Source organism: Anabrus simplex, chromosome 1, assembly GCF_040414725.1.
Source record: "Anabrus simplex isolate iqAnaSimp1 chromosome 1, ASM4041472v1, whole genome shotgun sequence".
Taxonomy (NCBI): Eukaryota; Metazoa; Arthropoda; class Insecta; order Orthoptera; family Tettigoniidae; genus Anabrus; species Anabrus simplex.
The window spans coordinates 1,079,683,650-1,079,706,566 of NC_090265.1; the positions used below are offsets into that span (position 1 = coordinate 1,079,683,650).

Sequence of the window (22,917 nt, forward strand, 5' to 3'; positions counted from 1 at the left end):
ATCCATGAAAGCTTTGCATAGATCCAGAAAAAACTGTGATTGTCTGCTAGATATTGCAACCAATGTTGAAAATTAAGACCTGATTCTGCACAGCCATTTTATAAATCTCAGATTTATGTTTGGCCACTGCAAAATGTTGATTTATAATGTAATTTTTCTCATAATGTTTAGATTTTCACATATTTTGCAGAAGAGAACAGCAACATCAGTAGAAAGAGTGTTAGAACGAATTCTTGGACATGATAATGTAGTTTACTACTTAACAAAAATTTCAATTTTGGCATGATACAACACCGTACATGAACAACACTCAAGATATTGAACAAATTCACCAAGAGACTAACCAATCTGAAGTGAAATATGAAACTAAACTGAAAAATGAAATTCAATGTCGATTTCCATCAGTGAAAGTGATCTGAAAGCTGAATGGACATTGCAATTTCACTTAATGGGAGTGCAATGAAGCATTTAACTGATTTCCAAGTTTGTGCCATTCTCCACTTGTCTAATAGGAGTGCATTGAAGCACAAACTGATTTGGCAACCCTGCTAATTGCTTTCAATGGGATTTGGCCTCACAGAAAAGTGGTTCTCTCTTCCCATGCACCATTTTCTTGAAATCTGTGGAAACCGAAAACCTCAGGGTGTGAAAGACATAACGAAGTACAGGACACAACAACCCTCTCGACCAGTTGACTTGTGGAGTGAATAATTCAGTAGAAATTCGTATTATATGAAAATATTATTTGTTTACAAAACAAGCGAGATGTTTTTGTCCGAGACAGAATTTTGAAACGAGTAATGTAAATTTATCACTTTAGAGGCTGTTGCATACAATATTTTATTTCATACTAGGGTGAATTTATTTTAAATTAAACATTAGGCTTATTCGGATACATCGCCACGCAAATCATCCATGTTTGACTCGTGCAGTCACATGTGATAATTTAATTTTTTTGCTAATAAGAGGTGTGTACTGTACATGGAGTTATATGGTAATAAAACATCCAAGTGAATGTTGAGGCAGTGAACAGTCCACTAAGCTACCAGAGTTGTAAACATGGTCCTCTGGTCCAGGATTAATGAAGGTAATACCAACTGTATGATTTACAGTGATACATGCAATATTTTCCTGTTGGAAATTGATTACCCTATAAATTAGTCAACACGGTAATGGCGGCAGATTACACGAGCTGGCAATGCAGAGACACCATTTTTGGTGTAGAAGGGTATGGTGCTGCAATAAGGCGGAGAAACAATTCAACAAGGTTACGTTTGGTGTTTGCTGATTCATAATCTCTCTCTCAGCGTTTACATTACTGTGAAGCAGAGTTCAGCCTATCAGAGACAATTTCTAATGAAACACTGCGGAAAGTAATTACAGTAAGGTAATTTCATTATTGAAAAAAGGCAATTACACTACAGTATGAAATAAATGTATTTTATCTATTAAATTAAAACGAATTTGTTCTCTTAATTATTAATGCAAATTGGAATTAATATAATTTATTTCCACTGAATAATTTTAATATGTAAAAAATAACAGCAGGAAATATCTACAACTCAAAAATGAAAAAACTCATTGAACTTTCAAATAGCCAACAGAAGCCATAATCGGCAAAATAATAACTGGCCCTACCATCCCCAAATGTACTGAAACATATCTTTATTTGACAATTTGATATATCCACCCAGATTTAAAAAAAGGCATTTTGCCCAACTTCCATGCTTTATTCAAAACCATTACAGTGTGTGCTTTTGAGCTCTACCAGCACATCCTTCATTTCCTTGCACTACTATTGTCACCTCCCATACATCAACAATCTTGCATCATTGTGGGTGCTCTAATTTGCTAAATGTTTCACAGATCAACTATCGGGACCAATGGTATCCAACTGTCTCTTCTTAATCTGTAAAACATTAACACTAGAACGGCCAGAGCGGTCATTTTGACCGTTAGCGAATTTCAAGGTATTCCCACGCTCGTAATTTTTTACGCACGAGGTTGTTCTTTTGTGACTTTTAATCTTTTAGGGTTATGTACATTCACGCCAAAAATTACATCCGTAGATAATAAGGGAACACCGATATTGTCCCTTATACCTAGGAAGGCCATAAGCGGTCATTTTGACCGCTTCACTTCCTTGATACCGTGAGCTCTATTCTGCTCACTGCTTGCTTCGTGTGATATATTTACAAGTGGCGCTATAGGGGCGTATGATATAACTAAATAGTATGCCTCTAGCAGTGGTTGCGAGTGGACGAGTTAGTGCCTGTCCCTTGTGGCGTATAGTGCGTAATAATGGCTCGGCAGCAAAAACTTACTCCTGTTCAATTATTAGCAGAACTTGAAAAGCTAGAAGACGAATCAGGTGACGAAGATACGTTATCAGATATAGACGCAATGAGTGACGATGAGGATTTTATAACTCAACAGTGTGATAATATGTCGGATAGTGATGGTGATTCGCCTGATGAAAATATGCACACAGTGGACTTCGCACCTACGACAGACGCAGTTACTCCTTCAACCAGCCGTGATCAATCTTGCAGCAGAGGACGATCTCTTAGCAGCAGGCAACCTGTTCGAAGAGGAAGGGAACGAGGTGGGAGAGGTCATGAACTGGTAAAGTCTTCTTCATTTGCACCAAGGGATCAGTTATGTGGTAATGATGGAATAACTATTTGGACTGTTGTCGACAGTAGTGGGAACCCCCCTGGAAGGATGGCTGCTCAGAATGTACTGAAAGAGGCAGCAGGGCCTACTTCTCACGCTAAGCGTAACGTAGAGACTAACAGCAAGGTTAGTGCCTGGCGTTTATTCATTGACGCATCCATGTTGAAGCATATAAAGATGTGTACAGAGACCGAAGCTCGTAGACAGACAACGGATAATAATTGGTCTATTTCTTTGGAAGAATTAGATGCTTTTATTGCTTTGTTATACGCCCGTGGAGCTTATAAACTTACTAGTCTAGCTGTAGATCATATGTGGTCTTCTTTATGGGGTCCCCCTGTTTTCACTAACACTATGGCAAGAAACAGGTTCAAAGAAATTCTAAGGTATTTGCGCTTTGATCTCCGTAAAAGTAGATCCACTCGTTTGCAGACAGATAAATTTGCTTTGGCTTCGGCTATTTGGAATAGATTTATTGAGAATTGTTATGCGAATGTCACAGCTGATGAACAACTCTTCCCCAGCAAAGCTCGGTGCAGGTTCACGCAGTACATGGCCAACAAGCCAGATCAATTTGGCATAAAATTCTGGCTACTGGTAGACGTTGATTCTAAGTATGTGTGCAATGGGTTTCCTTATCTTGGGAAAGACGAAATGTGACCCGCCAGTGAGTCACTGCCTGAAAATGTTGTCATGAAACTTATGGACCCATACCTCATGAAAGGACGTAACGTGACCACTGATAACTTCTCTACATCGGTAAAGTTGGCTGAGAGACGGAAAGAGAAGAAAACTAGTATTGTTGGAACAATCAATCGAGTGCGGAAGGAAATCCCAGTGTCAATCAAAGCACTACGTATGAATCTGTACGAGACTGTCGTACTTCAGAAGGAAGATCACACTACTCTCACAGTATATCAAGGAAAAATGAACAAGAATGTGCTTCTGCTAAGCACTCTACATCCAAGCGTTCGAGTCAGTGAAGATAACAAGAAGCTCCCTAGTACTACTGAATTTTATAACGAAACTAAGTATGGTGTGGATGTAGTTGATCAAATGGCGCGTGAATACTCCACTAGAGCTGGATGCCGAAGGTGGCCTGTACATGTATTTTACAATGTACTTAATCTAGCAGCAATAAATTCATGTATGGTCTACAAGGAAGTTACGGGACAGAGAATCTCTCGAGATGATTATATTCTTGAAGTAATACAAGAACTAAGATCTGATTTTGTGAAGACAAGATCCCGGTTGATTGAACTCCCAACACTTCAGCCTGAGCCTCAGATTCAGGTTCAATATGCCAGTCGAAAGCGACGACAATGTCAAGTGAACTAAAATTGTAAACAGAACAAAACCTCTGACACATGTTCTTCGTGCAACAAAGTAGTCTGTGGAAAATGTTCGTGTAAGGTAATAACTTGCATGAATTGCTTGTCAAGTGCCTAAATAGGCTTGTAAACAAATAGAGACCGTTATTTTTATCATAATTTTTCACAAAGGCATTCAATAGCAAGTCCGCCGAAATATTTCATTGTTACCTATCAGAAGTGAGATAATATGAACAATTATTAATATTTAACAATGGATTCACCCGTATACAATACATCCTAATGGTTAACTATGTTGTTTTAAAATAAATAATTGAACATTCGCATGTTTCTCAGATCCTGGATCCTAGGTATATGTCAGTAAGCGGCAGCGGTCAAAATGACCGCCTGCGGCCTTTATAGGTATGAGGAATGTTCGGCCGTTCTAGTGTTAAAGGGTTAGTGACCACAGTTTCAGAGCAACAGGCTTCTAAAGGACATGTTCCAGAATTATATTCTGTGCAAAGGAATGACTGCATAAGGATTAATCAACACCCATGCTATTTCATGAAAGATCAGAAACTTAAGTACATTAATTAAAATTCACATATTGGATTATTGTAGCATTTAGCCTCATGAAGTACATACAATATGTGGCCAAAAGTCTGTGGACACCCCCTGCTGTTTGTTCTACTATTCAACACCACCTCCTTTCCCCTTATCCACCTCCTGCTGGGTCGGGACTTTTATGGCACTTCTCCACATTCCTCTCTCCTTACACCATTCCTCTCCCTTCATTTTGTCCCAGTCCAGGTTTCTTCTTCTTGCACTCCTCTTTATTGAATCGCTTCACCTTGTTCTAGGTCTCCCTCTTGCTTTCTTTGCCTCAAACTTCATCTCCATAATCTGTTTTGGTATTTTCTCCTGCATCCTTTTTACATGGCCAAACCATCATAGTTTACTCCTATCAATTCTCTCAGTCCAACCTCCTTTCTCACATATTCGTTTCTCAATCTGTCTTTCCTTGTCTCTCCTATCATACTTCTTCTATTTCACTGGCTTGAATTCTAATCTCCTCCCTACTTGTCATTTTCAAGATCTTGGCCACGTAAGTCAATATGGCTGCATAAATTCTGCTACTATTATAGTGTTTAATTTTCAGGGCGTTTAATTTTCAGGAAAGGCATTCCACAAAGTTCTTATACACTGAAGGTGGAATTTGTTCCATTCTTTCTGAAGCATAGAGAATTGTTGTTCCTGGGTTGTTGGACGAACTGATCTGGCAAGCAACTGATTCTCCTATTCGTCCCAAAGATGTTAGATGGGGTTCAGGTCAGGATTTTGAACAGGTCACTGCAGCACATCCACCTGATTTTCTTCAAACCATAATGCAATGGTCCTTGCTTTGCTACACGAACATTATCATGCTGATAGAGAAAAGGTCCAATTCCAAATTGTTGCCACAGCGTGGGCAGTATGCTATTATCCAAAATGTTTTCGTAAGCACCTGCATTCAATGTGCCATCAACTAGAACTAATGATCCAAGTCCTAAGCAGGACAAATAGCTCCAGACCATCCTGCCACTTCCACCAAATTTCACTATCACTACAACACACCCTGGCAGATATCATTCGCCAGACATCTGCCACATCCACAAATGCCCATCAGGGTGTCACAGCATATAGGCCTACTGTGACTCATCACTCCATAAAACCTTCTTCCACTGCTCCACAGACCAACGACAACGTTATCTGCACCACTCTAAGCGATGTCGCATATTCACTTTCGTGATCAATGGCTTCCGGGCACCAGCACAACCCCAAAAACAAGTCCCATTGCCTCTCGACGGATCGTTTTGTCACTAACCTCTGTTCCTGACCTACAACGGAAGTCCTCTGCAATAATTAACAATGATGGCTGGTTCGTACAGTATGCTTTAGACTTCAGCGGTCCCCATCAGTTAATTTCTTAGGCCTATACGAGCAATGATTGTGTTCAGTTCTTCCCTGACATTTCCACTTCACAATAACATCACCAACAATGGTCATGGGCACATGTAACTTCCGTGAAATCTGACTGAATGCCTGAATTTGTAGGCCCCTCCAATCATGTCCCGTTCAAACTCAATTCTCTATGTTGACTCATTCTGACAGGAAACACATCTATGACATTGATGCATTGTGTCTGCACTTATATATACCCTCAGAAGCATAGCTGGATATCACACAGAGCTTGTTTAGCGAGGTGTCCAGAGACTTTTGACTAAATAGTGTATCTTAAATACTATTGTGCCATTTACACCACTATTGTTGAAATGGAACTGATATCCTAAGATTTAAAATATTCTCAATAAGATCATGGTGAACGTTTTCAAGCATACACAAGAACTAAAATTTGCTACCCCTAATGTGCTCATCATCTTTTAGGACTGAAGATGAAGGTACTAAGATGTGTAGAAACAATTCTCTGTTAAATTTCTGGGTGTAAACTAGGGTGACCACACATCCTATTGGAACTGTCCCTTTTATCGTTATTAGTCCCATTGTCCTGTCAAATTATCAACAGGATGCTAAATGACCCATATTTTTTCCATACTTGCAATAACCTGATCTCTTTTCTTAGCTTCATTTTGTGTTTTTGTGCCATTTTGGTTTCATTCGTTTATACTTTCTTACTGAGATCAAAACAGGTATAGAATGGTGAAGGGAACACAACTGCAATAAGAAATTATGATATCTAGTTCATGTTAGCTCTCGCATTTCAGGTAGCTATTGCCAAGGAGCAGCTTTAATGCTTGGCATGGTGAGCTTGCTCCGTTGCCTGTTGTTTGCTTGGTTCAAGACATACATACATACATACTAATAAGGAGGGGCGCGGAGGGGGGAGAGTGTTCTTTCTACAAAACCCTGACAGAAGAATTTCCTTTCTTGAAGAAGATGCAACATCTACGAAGGTGGAATGTACTTTTTGTCATTCAGTTTGTCATTCAATTTCTAATCTGTAATTCCATTACCTTATTTATTCCAATAATTATCCCTTAACTTACTGCTATATTTCTGAGACCTCTCATATAAATCAGAATTTATCCACGAACAAAATATTATTCCACTAGTCTGAATCAAACAAACATGTTCTCGCTCTTTGCTTGCTGTCAATGACCTTACAAGGCGCGCTGCTACTTGTCGTTATGCTGCCGGTTACGTAATGTAGGGGAGGGAGGGGGAGCGTGTCAACGACCGGAACTATTTCTTTCGCTCTCTCTTTCTCTCGTTTCTTATATGATTGTATGCTAATCTGTACTTAATTATTCTATTTCAAGTATTTTATTAAATGACAAAGTAAAGGTAAATTTACACAAAGAAACATTTTATTTCTTTTTTAGATATAAATAAGGACGTAAGTTCCAAGAGTAGAGCAGATTTAAAATTTTAGCATATAGTGACTAATTAATAGATTTTATTCATCTATTTGAAAATATCTATTGTAAATTCTGTAATAAAGGACATAGTAAGTAACTAAAAAGTTGAAACACAAAGAAATATTTTTAACAATTTCAAGATGTATATATAATTGTTCTGTTCATAAGTATATTTGTACCAATGTACCAAGTCCAAAGATTATTGATTTTTTTTTTTTTGCTAGGGTCTTTACGTTGCACCGACACAGATAGGTCTTATGGTGACGATGGGATAAGAAAGGCCTAGGAGTTGGAAGGAAGCGGCTGTGGCCTTAATTAAGGTACAGCCCCAGCAACTGCCTGGTGTGAAAATGGGACACCACGGAAAACCACCTTGAGGGCTGCTGACAGTGGGATTCGAACCCACTATCTCCCGGATGCAAGCTCACAGCCTCTAACCGCACGGCCAACTCACCCGGTATTGATGTTTTGGCACCGCTGAAGAAGAGAGTAGTCAGCTCTCGAAACATGTAATAAAATATGTAAAGTATTGATAAGGCAGGAAAGTGTTCTATAGAAATTTGAGCCACATCTAACTCATGACACAAGTTATCAATTCAAATCCTATCCAGCCATGTGTAATTCGGCCAGTTTTGGTGCCTCTGGTGGTATCGGGTACTAAAGATGCATTGATAGCCTGAATGTTGCAGCATTTCATAAATTTTGGCAGAGTGCATGAAGGGTATCTGTTGCCGTCTTATTCGTTAAGGTAAAACTCCCGATTCAGCGAGCAGGCTCGGAAGAGGGTTAGCAAGGAAAAATCCAGTAGCCAGCCTAACTCCACTATGGTGAATACTATCTAAAAACTTGATGCTGAACCATAAACCACACTACCATAGTCTATTCGAGACTGAATTGTGGCTGTGCAAAACAGTAACAGCACCGCACGGTCAGCCCCCAGGAGGTGATGCTCAGAAACTTAAGCATTTTAAGTCTATTCATGCAGGCAACCTTTGACTGATGGATGTGGGGCTGCCACGTCAATTGCTTATCAAAACGGAGACCCAGGACCCTGCAGGTGGTAAGGCATTGTTTCGCAAGTGGAGCTCTGATTCAAGACACACAATCCGACATCGAAAGAAGTATACAACTGAGGTTTTTGCCGCTGAGAATAAAAAACCACACTGTAGGGCCCATCTGACGACTTGGTTCACAGCTTGCTGTAGCCGCTTATTAGCAAACACCATCGTTCTGGAGCTGTAACGTAGAGCTAAATCGTCTACATACAGCACTGGAACGACTGCGGGCCCAGCAGCAGTAACTATGCCGTTGATGGCGATTGCGAACAAGCCGACACCGAGTACAGATCCCTGTGGTACTCCATTTTCCTGAATGAAGTACAGAGAAAAAGCATTCTCTACACTGACTCTATAGTCGGATGGACATGAAGTTCTCAAGAAACGTAGGTAAATTACCCCCAAATCCCCACTGGTGTAGTGTGGAGATTATTCCATACTGCCAGGTAGTGACTTAAGCTTTTTCCAGCAACTAGGTGATCCTCCTGGAGAAAGGTGTCCTGAATGGCGCTCTCCAGTCTGACCAGATGATCGGTGGAGGTCCACGAATTGTAACCAACTGCCAAGTGGGCCATGAAAAGGAAGGGTCTCTTGACTAACAATCTGTGTAGGATTCTCTCTCATCGGTCCGCACAAGATGGAGACAACTTCGACACCAAAATGCCAGCCCACTTCCTCAATGGTGAAAAGCAAATAACAATTTCATGTGGATCAGAAACAAAAAAGGACATGATGAAAGAATTCTGCACAAAGCTCAAATGTTCTGGGAACTTTTGGTGAAGGTGGAAAAGGGAGCACCTTCTTCAATTTCGCAACTACCAAAAGGTCAGGTGTCCTGGTAAATAAACAAGACTTATGTATGAGATGTAGTATGTCTACGAGACAATACAGGCGAGACAAGATGTCGAAGACTCAAAGTTGTGCACAGACAGCAGCAACGCAGACCCATGGTGTTCCCCACATTGTGGGACTAATCACGGGCATCGGTATTCCCGTGGAGTTCCTCACTTGGTGGAACTAACCACACGCCATGTATACTCATGGTGTTGCTCACATAGTGGTACTAATCATAGGCAATGTAAACCCACGGTATATCACACATTATGCCAACGCACACAGGCAACACAGACCCATGGGTTTACTCACATAGTGGTAATAATCACGGGCGCTAGCCAAATCTGTGGTATTTCTCACTTAGTGGCACTAATCACAGGCAACGTGGACCCATGGTGTTTCTCAGAAAGTGGTATTACTCATGGGTAACGCACACCCATTCCAAACACAGTGGTACCGACCGACCGGTGGAATACACACGATGACCAATATCACAAATAACGCCCAGACTCGTACTGTTTCTCGCACAATGGTACTGCTCCTATGTAACGTAGGCCCATGGTTTTTCTCGCAAGGTGGTACTAATCGCAAGTAACATCGACCCATGGTGTTCCGCATGTAATGATACTAATCATAAGTATTCTCATGGTTCTAGTTTCATCATTAGCTGGCCGCCCCTTTTAGTCACCTCTTACGACAGGCAAGGGATACCATGGGTGTATTCTTCACCTGCGTCCCCCACCCATAGCGGGTAAGCATGATAAACAACTTTCTCATAGTAGTTTCCAAGTTGTAGTTAATGATGATTGTAAGACATGCACTGAGCAGTATTCTAACCATAGATCCCAAACATTTTTAGATTATGATGCCCATCACAGAAAGCCCTAGTTAAGCAGCATAAGCTTTGCTACAATTGTTTGCGCGAGTCACACACAATTCGTGATGAAAGACTTCCAATTGTCATCAAAATACATTATTGCATTTCGATCCCAAGGGGCAGACTGAAAGAAGTGATCAATCCCAACAAGGGAATTCAAGCAGGGGCTCGGGTTCAAATACCACCGAATTTCACAATGATCAAGGTGGAAACAACTCGTCTAGTTACTGTACGAAATCTAGCTCACTCTTCTCATCTTCACCCCTAGAAGTGATGTCGTATTGCATGTTATTCCACCCAACTGCAGCGATAGTAGCCACAGGAAATATGAAGAATGATGTGCAGTTATTGATATTATGCTATAAAAGAAAACATACTTCTTTAGGCAGGTTGATGGATCCCTGACATTCACAGTGAACACCTCTCTCCTCTACAAGTGATGTGAGGTGACTTCTGTTATTTGACTTTCACTATAATGTCATTTATGTTGAGGGAACCTTGTTCCACTTCTATCAATGGCTGAATGGTTAGTGCGCTGGCCTTTGTTCATAATTGGTTAATTCCGCTGGCATGGGGGCTGGGTGTATGTGTCGTCTTCATCACCACTTCATCCTCATCATGACGCACAATTCGCCTACGGCGTCAATTCAAAAGACCAACATCTGGCAAGCCAAACTTGTCTTCTGGCACTCCCGGCACTAAAAGCCATATATGCCTAATTCATACAAGTGGCACCGCTCCCAGAATTCAATACATACAACTGACAACTGTAACAAATTATTTGTAAATACAGTACTCTTAATGAATTCATGCACACACACTCAATCACAGAGTAGGATCTTACTTATGCACCCCTAATAATTGAGGCCAGCAGAGTATCATTAGATACAAGCCTGGTCTGTCTAAACTAATAGAGCATTACAACGGATGTCTCATCAACTGTTAGTAACATTCATGCACACACACTCAATCACAGAGTAGGATCTTACTTATGCACCCCTAATAATTGAGGCCAGCAGAGTATCATTAGGTACAAGCCTGGTCTGTCTAAATTAATAGAGCATCACCAACGGATGTCTCATCAACTGTTAGTAACATGCTGACAGCCATATAGGCTACTGTAGTACAGTAAATGAGCTGATATCAACAACAGGGTATCATTTTTCCTTCCGCAGCCCAGAGTTTTTAACATTATAAGGGAACGGAAATAATGGAAATCTTACTTGGAATTCCTTTTAGGGGAGAGATGTGTTCATTGCGATGTCTAGGAACCCACCAACTCACCCACAGAAGTACATTTACTTTAATAACCTAATAAGAGCAGCACCCACCATCAGCCATGGCTAAAGTAACTACTTGCATTCTCATTGGTCAACGTGAACAGAATGTGATGCCATTACCATCAATGCTGATAAATACATTGCATTACCAACCCCGGCTGAATAAAAGCACAAAGAAAAAACACCATGAAAAGGAAACAATGTGAAAGACACAACAGCAGTCATTTAATATAATACTTATATTAAATACTTATATTAATATAAGTATTATATTAAATGGTCCTGTCCAAGTTCTATCCTAACCGTCCGCACGTCCAGACCAATCGTGTTTCCACACGAAACTAGAGGCCTAGGGCCGCTTTGCGGCTTTTAACCGTCCAGACCAATGGTCTTGTCCGTGGCAAGAATCCTAACTGCCCAGACCAATCGTCTTGTCCATGGCAAGAATCCTAACCGTCCAGACCAATGTCTTGTCCACGCCAAGAAACCTAACCACCCAGACCAATCGTCTTCCCTCCAGACCAATCGTGTTTCCTCACGAAAGTAGGGGCCTAGGGCCGCTTCGCGGCTTCTAACCGTCCAGACCAATGGTCCTGTCCACGGAAAGAATCCTAACCGCCCAGACCAATCGTTTTGTCCACGGCAAGAATCCGAACCGTCCAGACCAATCGTATTTCCTCACGAAACTAGGGCCCCAGGGCCACTTCGCAGCTTCTAACCGTCCAGACCAATGGTCTTGTCCAGATCCTATCCTAACCGTCTGCACAGCAAGAACCAATCCAGACCAAAGGTCTAACCAATGTAACAATAATCACCACCACCAGCTATCGAAGTACCACTCATTAGTTCCTAAGTACAGAGGTTGGCAACGCTGAGCGCTCTTGACAACATCCTTCCCAAACGTGTAAACAAACGACAGTCGCTCCGCGCGCAGCTGAATGTAGCGAGTGCTCGGCTGCGGGAGGTAAAATTATAATCAACAACATATCATTGAGCTGAAGAAGCGTGCAACACTTTTGCTGTGGTGCCTATGTGGTATAATTCTGCCAAAAAGCCACCTGATGAAACGTGGACAATCCCCAATAAAGAGCAATAAATTATTAGCACTAAAGATCATCACTCGCCAAGCTGCTTTTATCAAGAAACTGCACCTGTACCAGTATAATTTTAACAATTTATAAATCAAAACATGTATGTCACAGCAAAGATTCACAAGATCAAACCTGAAATAGATTATAAACCAATAGGCTACCAAAACACATAATATGAAAGCTTCTTGAAATTCAAAGGCAAGTAGTATTAAAAGAAAATGAGTACCCTATGATATGTCTTAATAATAAACTCACCTGTTAGCATCATCTGGCAACTCGCCTGTTCCTGGAGGCAACGGAGGTGGTACTGTCGGAAGTGGTAATGTCGGAGGTGGTACTGTCAGAGGTGGAAGCAATGGGGGCGGCAGCGACGGTGGGGGCACAGACAGGTCGGGCAATTCCAAAGGTACAACATTCTGCTGAGCCGATACGTTGAACTGCATACCACATGATGGTAGAGGAATGTTGTACGGCGCTGGAGATATTAACGGTGGTGTTCCCAATGGCAACGATGGAAGATCAGGATCAGGCTCACCCGGCAAGGGAATATCCATCGTAGTCAGACTAGCAGTTAATCTAAAACACACAGAACAAATCAAATGTTAGTTTAAGTTGCTACAAGCTCTACATACAACACTTGAAATCAGAGGTACACTATCATATCCTCACAGTCCACCACAAAAAGCACTGGAAAACATAAACGTGTACGTACGATTTGAAACCTCGCTGTTTTCATATTAATCCCAATTAGTACAGTTACGTAGCGAAGAATTTAATCCTCACTCATACCTTTAATACCATACTATATTTAAAACAGATAATACTTCGCCCTTCACACTGTATCTACTAGGTAAATAAATGGTTCATTCAAAAATTAACCTATTTCTGAATATGTTCAACATGTAATGATAAACAAGCAAGATTCCGCCATTAATATTTTCACAGCCTTCTAAATCATTTTAGTCAGTGTCGCACAGAATACCAATTTAGTTCAATATATATATAGCCTCCGTGCGCATAGCAATGTGCTGCTGAAGGTGGACATTACGAGAAATATATAGGTGAACATAATCAACAACTAACCATAAGAAGATGGAATATGTGTGATGTTTACATACATATATTCAATCAATTTACAACGGCCCTCTATCGCAGAATCCCTTTCTATGTTGTTGTTTAAAGCCATTATTAAAATCTAAGACTACATTACCTATGTGTTGATCCCGGCATGTTTGCGATGTAGAAAGACGCTGTCATGAATCAAACAGACGTGTGAAGATTAGAATATTTTGTACCTGTACATTCTCTATCCCAAGTTTTGTTTCGTTTTTGACACAGTATATGTTACCTACTTATGTATCTTCAGCTAATTTATTATCTTCCCCCCTTTTACAATTAATATATACTCCTTCATAGTTTTGGCTTTAAACCAACTAGTATAACGCGAAAACGGGACCCAATAAATAAATTCAAAAGGAGAATCACAAGAAGAAGAATCATTTTACAATGCTGTCTTCAGATGAATATTTTAATGCCACAATGTTAGGGCAGAACAATGTGTTTGTTGTTGACTGCATTAATAGATACTGTGAAAATAACGTTTTTGAAAGGACGGTGGATCATAGCCGTAAATCGCAAAAAGTAAGTCGGGATTTATACATTTCAATGAACACAAAACTATTCACAGCGTGTATTTTAACCATTTTATAAATAGGTTAACAATTAGAAACAAATTATTATAGCAACGTTATATTTGCAAAGCAAGCTGCAGTAGGCCATTATTATACAGCACACACATCATAATAGATACACATTGTATTGTTTTGACACAGTTTTAATTATAGCTATAATAATAATAATAATAATAATAATAATAATAATAATAATAATAATAATAATAATAATAATAATAATAATAATAATAATAATAATAATAAATATACCGTATTGCGTTACAGACCAAATTGTGAAACTTTATAGTACTCCGTTACAAACTAACGAAATTGATTTGGAAAAGTAGTAGACAAATAAAATTGCACAAATAGGCCTCCATTACGCAATATCAATAACTCACAGAAATACCGTATCTTACATCCTTAAATTCATGCCCTCCTCCCAAGGTGGTGCATTCCTTTTAAAGCGCACCCCTAATGGCAATGAGCTGCATGCACCGTTTTAACCACATACAAACACTCACGCCAATCTTAAGTTTCATGCAGTGTCAGAATTCAAGCCCAGCCCCCCAGGAAGGCAGCTAGTAGCGCCAAACTTCATACTGTATTACAGAGGTAGACCTGATCATATTATAAATACAAACACACAATATTGACAACTTAAAGTGATTCCGAATTTTTTTTCGTATGCATGAAATTTGATAGCGTACATGCTGTTTTAATATCAGGTCCAACATCAAGCTTGAGCCTTTTTATCAGAAAAAGTTCCTTTACTCTCGTCCCCCTGTTGTAGTTCTCTTTCCCTACGACTGAGATGCGAGGTCGAGACCATTCACACGGTCGATCAGGACGCGAGGAGACATGTTCTGAGCAAACTGCATAAGCAACAGCTGAAATATGCTTACATTTCATGGAAACAATCTTTCGCCTTCGTAGTTCTGCGCTCGCCGTGAAGCACGAAGGTCGATTGAGTGTGACGCAGTGAACAGCAAGTTAGTTACTTGTGTTCTCTCGTTGTGTACAGTTTGTTACGAGTGAAGGATGGCCGCCTCCGGCGGGAAAAAACGGCTAATTACGGGTGAACAGTTAGTAGCAGGTAAAGAGATTGAGGTTCCTATGGACGAAGAATCCATGGATGTTCTCCAGAACATTCTAATAAGAATCAGTCCCAATTACCACACAGTGATCAAATTGGGCAAACGCCTACGGATAGGGAACTTTCACCAGATCAACAATGTGCTCAACTTAGTAAAGTGGCTCAGGCTACAAACGTGCAGGAGTATTACAATAAGTTTCATTATGGCCCATACATCGCGTTTGTAAAATCTTCTAATGACAAAAATATCGGTCAGTTGCATCCTATAGCATTAGGAAGGTATTTCTATGAGAATGATTTAAGTGTAAAATCTATATCGCGCAAGGGAAGAAATCGTATACAAGTGACTTTTCAATCAGCAGCACAGGCAAATGGTTCCTGAGTAATCCTATTCTTGAAACTCTTAAGGAAAAGGCTTACATTCCATCCTCTAACGTCTTACGTGTAGGCCTAATACGGAGAGTTGATAAGAATTTGCAAGAGGAAGAAATACTTCAACAACTCGAATCAACGGTCCCGATTAAGGCAGTTCAAATGTTAAATCGAAAAGTCATACAAGATGGTAAAATCGAATATCTACCCACTGGCTCTATCAAAGTAATTTTTTGTGCGCAGAATTTGCCGCAACAAGTGTCCTTGTATAGAGTTTATTTAGACGTTGAGCCTTTTATTTTTGTCCCTATTATGTGTCGAAAATGCCAGAGATATGGACACACCAAAAGACATTGCAAGGCACAGGTTTACAGATGTAGTAAATGTTTCCAACAACATGCTACTAACCAAAGTACTGAACATTTTAAAAAATGCGTTCATTGCAAACGGGACCATTTGACTGTATCTCTCGAATGTCCAGAACACATATATCAGTTAAAAAAGAACAAGTAATGAGTACTGAATATATTACTTTTGACGAAGCGAAATGTAAAGTAGCACTTCCTGTATATTATCCTAAGCAAAACCCACAACATTTTTCCCCATTGTCCCAAGAAAATACCACTACTCGTCCTGAAAATCCCAGGAAGAGAAAATTCCCACAAGTTTTCACGCAATCCCCTAAGCCCTCTCCTGCCCAAGGTTACGATAGATAGGGGCATATGGCCCTACTTTGTAATGAAAACATTCCTCTAGAACGACCCGTTCACCTGCCGGCTTTTCCGATACCACAACCTTCTACATCTACTACGCAAAATGTGTGCAATAGGGATATGTCAAAACATCAAGAGCACCAGCTACAAAATAAGAAAGATCATCTTAAGAAAGAAATTCATCAAATTTTATTATTGTTAATAAAAACACTCAGCAATGAGCCACAACTTACTCGTGTTGTTTATCGATTACGAGACCGAATAGGTAATATCCTTGAGTTTTGTGATAAACATCCTACAATGAAGTGTAATTCCCAAAAATATGAACTACAATTACATCTTCAAGAAAACTGTGCTCTTATTCTTATGATTCAAGAAACATGGTTTACCGCTCAATCCACTTTTTCTCTTCCGGGATATAATATTGAACGGCAAGATGGCCCTGGCTATGCTGGTGTAGCGATATGTATACATAATTAATTTTCATATCAACCCATTCCTATCCTTACTCAGGTCCCTCAAACTTACGTCGTTGGCATTACACATAATAATTTACATTTAGTTATCATATACTGTCCCCCTGATATATTTATCTCGACAACACAGTGGTCACATTTTTTGCGCAGTTCGATTCCTTATCATATGTTATTGAGTTTGGTGAATTAAACTGCCAACATACTGCATGGAGTTGTATAAATGATACTCCGAAAGGTTCGCATCGGCTTCTCGCTTCAAAACCGCATAATTTTACGATCCTCAATGATGGATCTCCCACAAGACTTACCCCTCCGAGATCTCCTCCCAGCGCAGTTCATTTAACCTTGGAAATCTTTATCAGACACTCATTCTAGCGACCACTACCAAATTATCATTACATACGGTATTGGTAGACCACGTACTTCAATGCGATTAGCAGCATAAGAAAATAATATACGGTCTTTCAGAACCTTCGATAACGATACTTATGTTGCATACCTAAATAATAATTTCAAAAGTCTTCACGGAAGTACTATAACATATTCGATATTTCTTACAATCCATAATAATTATATGAATACTTTCCATCCATATAAACCAATAATACTGTCTTCCCCCGCTTCTTTCAAGTTATACGTTGGTGAACAAGAATGTCATGATCTGATTGGACAGCGTAAAATTGTATTTAAAACTTATCGTCAAACATTAACGCAGGTGATTTATTTGAATATAAACCGACATATCACTCGAACTAAAATTATATTTAATAATAAAAGAAGATCTGCTTGGAGAGCTTGCATATCGTCCTTAACCACCCATATACCGGCGTCCATTTGTGGAATGCGGTACGAATGCTTACAAGAGCCTTTCAGAATCAACAACAGCACCATATATCTCGGGATATACTTAGTACTTCTCTTCATTCCCTCACTCCCGCATATACGGTACCACAACTCTCTATTCCTTCCCACATGCATCAACCCCAATTTTCTACTTTATTACAACCTATACAATTAGTTGAATTAACAGCTGTTTTGTCTACTGCTAACAGTACCTCCCCGGGTCCGGATTCAGTAACATGTACGATGCTTCGGTTACTCCCCCCCTCAAGCACAACTTGTACTTCTTAACTATTATAATGATATTTTGCACACCGCGCGCATCCATCCTCACTGGAATGAACTTTCATTTAAAACCAATATTGAAGCCACATAAAGCTCCCAACGACCCAGCTAATTACCCTGGAATAGTTCTGGGTTCTTGCGTACGTAAAACCTTTTGTAAGATTTTATTACGCCAGCTGGTTGGGTCTTTGGAGTATTACAACCTCTTTCCAAAATTTCAATATGCCTTTTAAAAGGTCGTAGTACCCAGGATCCGATCAATATATTACTCATTGATATCCTATTAGCCAGATGGAGAAAACACGGCACTATTGCTATATGTCTGGACATAAAGGGTGCGTATGAATCAGTTCCTTTACACCGCCTGTAGAAAAAGTTGGCTTGAAAAGGGCATATCTTTTAAATTTATTTCTATTCTGCATCAACTGTTTTCTTACCGTACATTAATGATTAAATCTGCACATCACAATATTACTAGTCGACAGTCAAGTAATGGGTTGCCACAAGGGGATATATTAAGTGGTATATTATTTGCCCTTTATACAAGTGATCTAGAACGGATTATAACACCATTTGCTCGAGTTTTAGCATTTGCGGATGATTTCGTCATTTACACTTCACACACTAGCATAGATAACCGTCGACAGTTAATAGCAAACGTTATGAGTAATGCAGTAAAGTGGTACAACATTATTGGATTACAACTTTCTATTTCAAAGTGTGCTGCATTGACCTTTACACACAAACGCTCGTTTGATCATACTCCTATTACTTTTATTGGATTTAATGTTCCTTTCACTACTCAACATACATATTTGGGCATACTCATATACTGCAAGCTTAGGAAACAACATACGGTATTAATAAATTAAGACGCAAAGCGGATGGCTATCTTAAAATCCTTAAAACAGTCAGGAGGCGCCAATGGGAAGCGGATCCCGCAATAGCACTATCCCTCTATCGAGCGACAATTCGTTCCTATAGGGATTACAGTCCCAATTTCATAGACACTGCGTCTGAAGCAGCCTTGTCTCAACTAAATAAAATACAACATAAAGCCTTACTAATCTGCATCGGAGCGCTTAAAACTGCACCCACGAGCTCTCTTAGTTGAGGCAGGTGAATGTCCCCTTTTAATCAGACGCCAAACGTTCGCTAAAAAGTATATTCTCAAATATCTCGCTTTATCTCAATCCCCACTAATACCAAAATTACAACTTCTCCACGAATACTATAGCCAACACCCCCCAAAATATGGACGAACTCCCGCATTATTATATCAGGCTTACGTTGAGATGAGTTTTCTTCGCAATTCATTACTACGCACCCCTCATCTACCTATGCATTCTTTTCTTATGATAGAATAAATTTTACTCCCCATATTATCATTACATCCCCATCGTTTTCCCCAGATCAATCTAAAAGTGAAACATTTCCTACTTCAGTGAATAAGAAGCTTAAAATTTCTTCAATTGTCTGGGACGTCAACATCTATACTGACGGATCGAAAGCTCATAGAGGTGTAGGAGCGGCCTCCTTCGTTTCCAATATGCTCACAACTGAGCAGTTTCATTTACCGAATAGTTCCTCAATCTTTTCTGCAGAAATCTTCGCAATTAGACAAGCGCTATTACGAGGGCAGATCAGAAAATAAGTTGCACTTCCCAGTTATGGCCATTTATTACACCACCTATACAACAGCAACACGACTATATCGACATACACTGTAACGTCACGTTTCCACACAGTTTCCGAAAGACTCCAAATATTTCTGCCGAACGCAAACCAACTTGTCGATGCCAGATGCATAGAAATTTCCTCCAGCGTTCTGCAACAACTTGGAAACAGCGGCCTTCACCGCCTCATCGGTCTGGAAACGTCGACCACCGAGCTCCGTTTTGTGCTTACCGAACAGACGAAAGTCACATGAGGCTAGGTTGGGACTCTAGGGTGGATGTTGCCAGACCTCCCGCTTGAAACGCCGCAGAAGTTCCCTCGTTTGGTGGGCTTTGTGAGGTGTTACGTTATCGTGCAACAAAATCACACCGGCGCTCAATTTCCCCCGGCGCTTCTCTTTAATCGCTTTACGCAACCGGTGCAACGTTTGACAATACGACGCCGCGTTGATGGTTGTTCCTTTCGGAATGAATTCCACGTGCAGCAAACCCTCCATGACAAAGAACACTGTCGCCATAACCTTAGCGGCTGAAGGTTGTGGTGATGAGGATACACCCATTCCATTGACGTTTGCTTCCTTTCGGGTTTGAAGTGGTGGACCAACGTTTCGTCGCCTGTGAGGATTCGCCGCAGAAATCCGTTGCCCTCTGCGGCATAGAGTTGCAAAAATGCCAGGGAGGATTTGAAACGTTGTCCCTTGTGCTCATCGGTGAGAAGACGTGGGACCCATCTTTGACAGAGCTTACGATATCCAAGGTCCTCGTGAACAATGGCGAACACACCGCCATACGACATGTTCAAATTCCCAATTCCTTTGAAATCATTGAAGAAAATGCTAAGGAAAACAACAGATAGGGAATCTGCCACCTGGGTGACTGCCTTAAATGCATATCAGTATTGATTGATTGATTGATTGATTGATTGATTGATTGATTGATTGATTGATTGATTGATTGATTGATTGATTGATTGATTGATTGATTGATTGATTGATTGATTGATTGATTGATTGATTGATTGATTGATTGACAAATGCGTCGCGGTAGTAGTTGTTTTGTGAGAGTACTGGAGCCTCCTCCTCCTCAGGAGGCTGCCCTTCCCGACGTCAGACCATTAGAATTAATGTTATAGGGAGTACGTAACAGGTGTTCAACCAGAAGGCTGCACTTTTTTCTACACCAAACTATTGGAACTAATGGGCTAGGGAGCGTTTAACAACCGTTATACTAGCAGGCTTCCCTTCCCTATACCAAGCCTTTAGAATCAATGATATAGGAGCATTTAACAGACGTTCAGTTAGCAGGCTGTCCTTCCCTACACCAGACCGTTACGATTACACAATCGGAGGTATTTAACAGGCGTTTAATTAGCAGGTTGCCCTTCCCTACGCCAGACCGTTAAGATGAACGCGATAGGGAACATTCAACAGGTGATTAAGGAGGTATTTAACGGATATTCAATGAGGTGTTTAAAGAAGATGGAATTCGGTATATAAATGAGAGAGTTTTTTCTTAATATACTTACTTACTTACTTACTTACTCATCGGCGCTACAGCCCTTGTAGGGCCTTGGCCTCTCTGACGATTGTAGCCCAATCTTCACGATCTTCTGCACGCCTCCTCCATCTTCTTATTCCCATCTTTCTTAAATCCTCCTCCACATCATCCAGCCATCTTTTCCGGGGTCTTCCTTTCCATCTTCTACCACCTGGATTTCCCTTATAGATCTTCTTGACAGCCCTATTATCTGGCATTCTCTCCACGTGTCCCTACCACCTTAATCTGTTGCTTTTTTATTTCGGTTACGATACTTGGATGTCCATAGAGTTCTTCCAGTTCCTTGTTTTTCCTTATTCTCCACAATTCCCCTTCCTTCACCGGGCCAAAAATCTTTCTCAGTACTTTTCTCTCCTATCTGTTCAACAGTTCTTCATCTACTTTAGTCATTGTCCATGTTTCAGAGCCGAAAGTTACCACTGGTCGTAATACTGTTCGATAGACTGTCAACTTTAATCTTCTACCAAGGCAGCGTGATCTAAACACTTTCAATAAAGCTAAGTAAGCCCTATTGCCCGCAGCAATCCTCGCTTTATTTCCTCTTTCATGTCATTATCTTTTGTCACCAGCACTCCTAAATACTTAAACTTTTCACATCTCTCGTAGTTAATCCCATTTAATTTTATGCACTTGTCTTCCCTTACTACGGTCCTCCTAGATGCAAACAAGTAACGAGTTTTGGCATTATTCATTCTTAGGCCCATTTCACCTCCTTCCTTTTCTAATCTATCCAGTCCTTCCTCTAGGTCTTTCTATCTTCTAGACAGCATATCAACATCATCAGCATAAGCCAGATTCTGTGTTACACGGTTGAACAGCGTACCGCCTGGATTACTGACCTCCACCTTTCTCATCACACACTCTAAAACCACATTGAAGAGCAAGGTAGATAACACATCCCCTTGCCGCAAACCTTGGTTTACTTCAAACTCTTTAGTAAGATTTTCTTCTATTTTAACCATGCATTTAGTACCTGTTAGGGTCATTTGTACCAGTCTTATCAATTTAGTTGGGAACTCCATGTCCATCATTGATACAGTTTCCTTCTCTTCACACTATCATAAGCCTGCCGAAAGTCCACAAACAGCTGATGCACATCCATATTATATTCATAGCATTTCTCCATTATTTGCCAGACAGTGAAGATGTGATCTGTTGTTGATCTACCCTGTCGAAAGCCACTTTGGTAGTCTCCTAGAATCTGCTCAACCAGTGGAGTGAGTCTCAGAGACAAAACCTTGGCTAAAACCTTATAAACCACACTAAGCAAAGATATACCTATATAATTTTCACAATTTGCTTTATCTTTCTTCTTAAGAATTGGGCAAATAATTGCTAAGCTCCAATGCTCTGGCATTTGTTCTGTTTCCCAAACTTCCACAATTAGTTGGTGAACAAGTTGCGTCAACTGCTCACCCCCGTATTTAATCATCTCAGCTGAAATGTTATCACTTCCTGGAGCCTTATTATTCTTCAAGTACTTAATTGCCGTCCTCACTTCTTCTATAGATGGTACAGGCACTAGTTTTAAATCTAGGCTAGGATCCTGCCAAGGCTGCCCATCCACTTCTTTCAATCTCACCGTCTCTGCAGTCACATTCAACAGTTCACTAAAGTATTCCGCCCATCGGTCAAGAATCCGGTCTCTTCCCCAATCATGTTTCCTTCTTTATCTCTACAGAATACA

The 22,917-nt window shown here is 40.3% G+C and overlaps 1 protein-coding gene across 1 annotated transcript in view; it reads right to left on the reverse strand.

Moving 5' to 3' along the window:
• Positions 1 to 13,455, reverse strand: part of LOC136858065 (microtubule-associated protein futsch) — a 335,767-nt gene extending 322,312 nt beyond the window's left edge. The window contains exons 1-2 of the mRNA XM_068225267.1: positions 13,255 to 13,455; positions 12,798 to 13,118 (exon numbers count right to left, since the gene is read on the reverse strand). Of these exons, the coding sequence (XP_068081368.1) occupies positions 12,798 to 13,096 (299 nt within the window). The 5' untranslated portion in view covers positions 13,097 to 13,118; positions 13,255 to 13,455. The remainder of the gene's footprint in view (positions 1 to 12,797; positions 13,119 to 13,254) is intronic.
• Between the last annotated feature and the right edge of the window lie 9,462 nt (positions 13,456 to 22,917).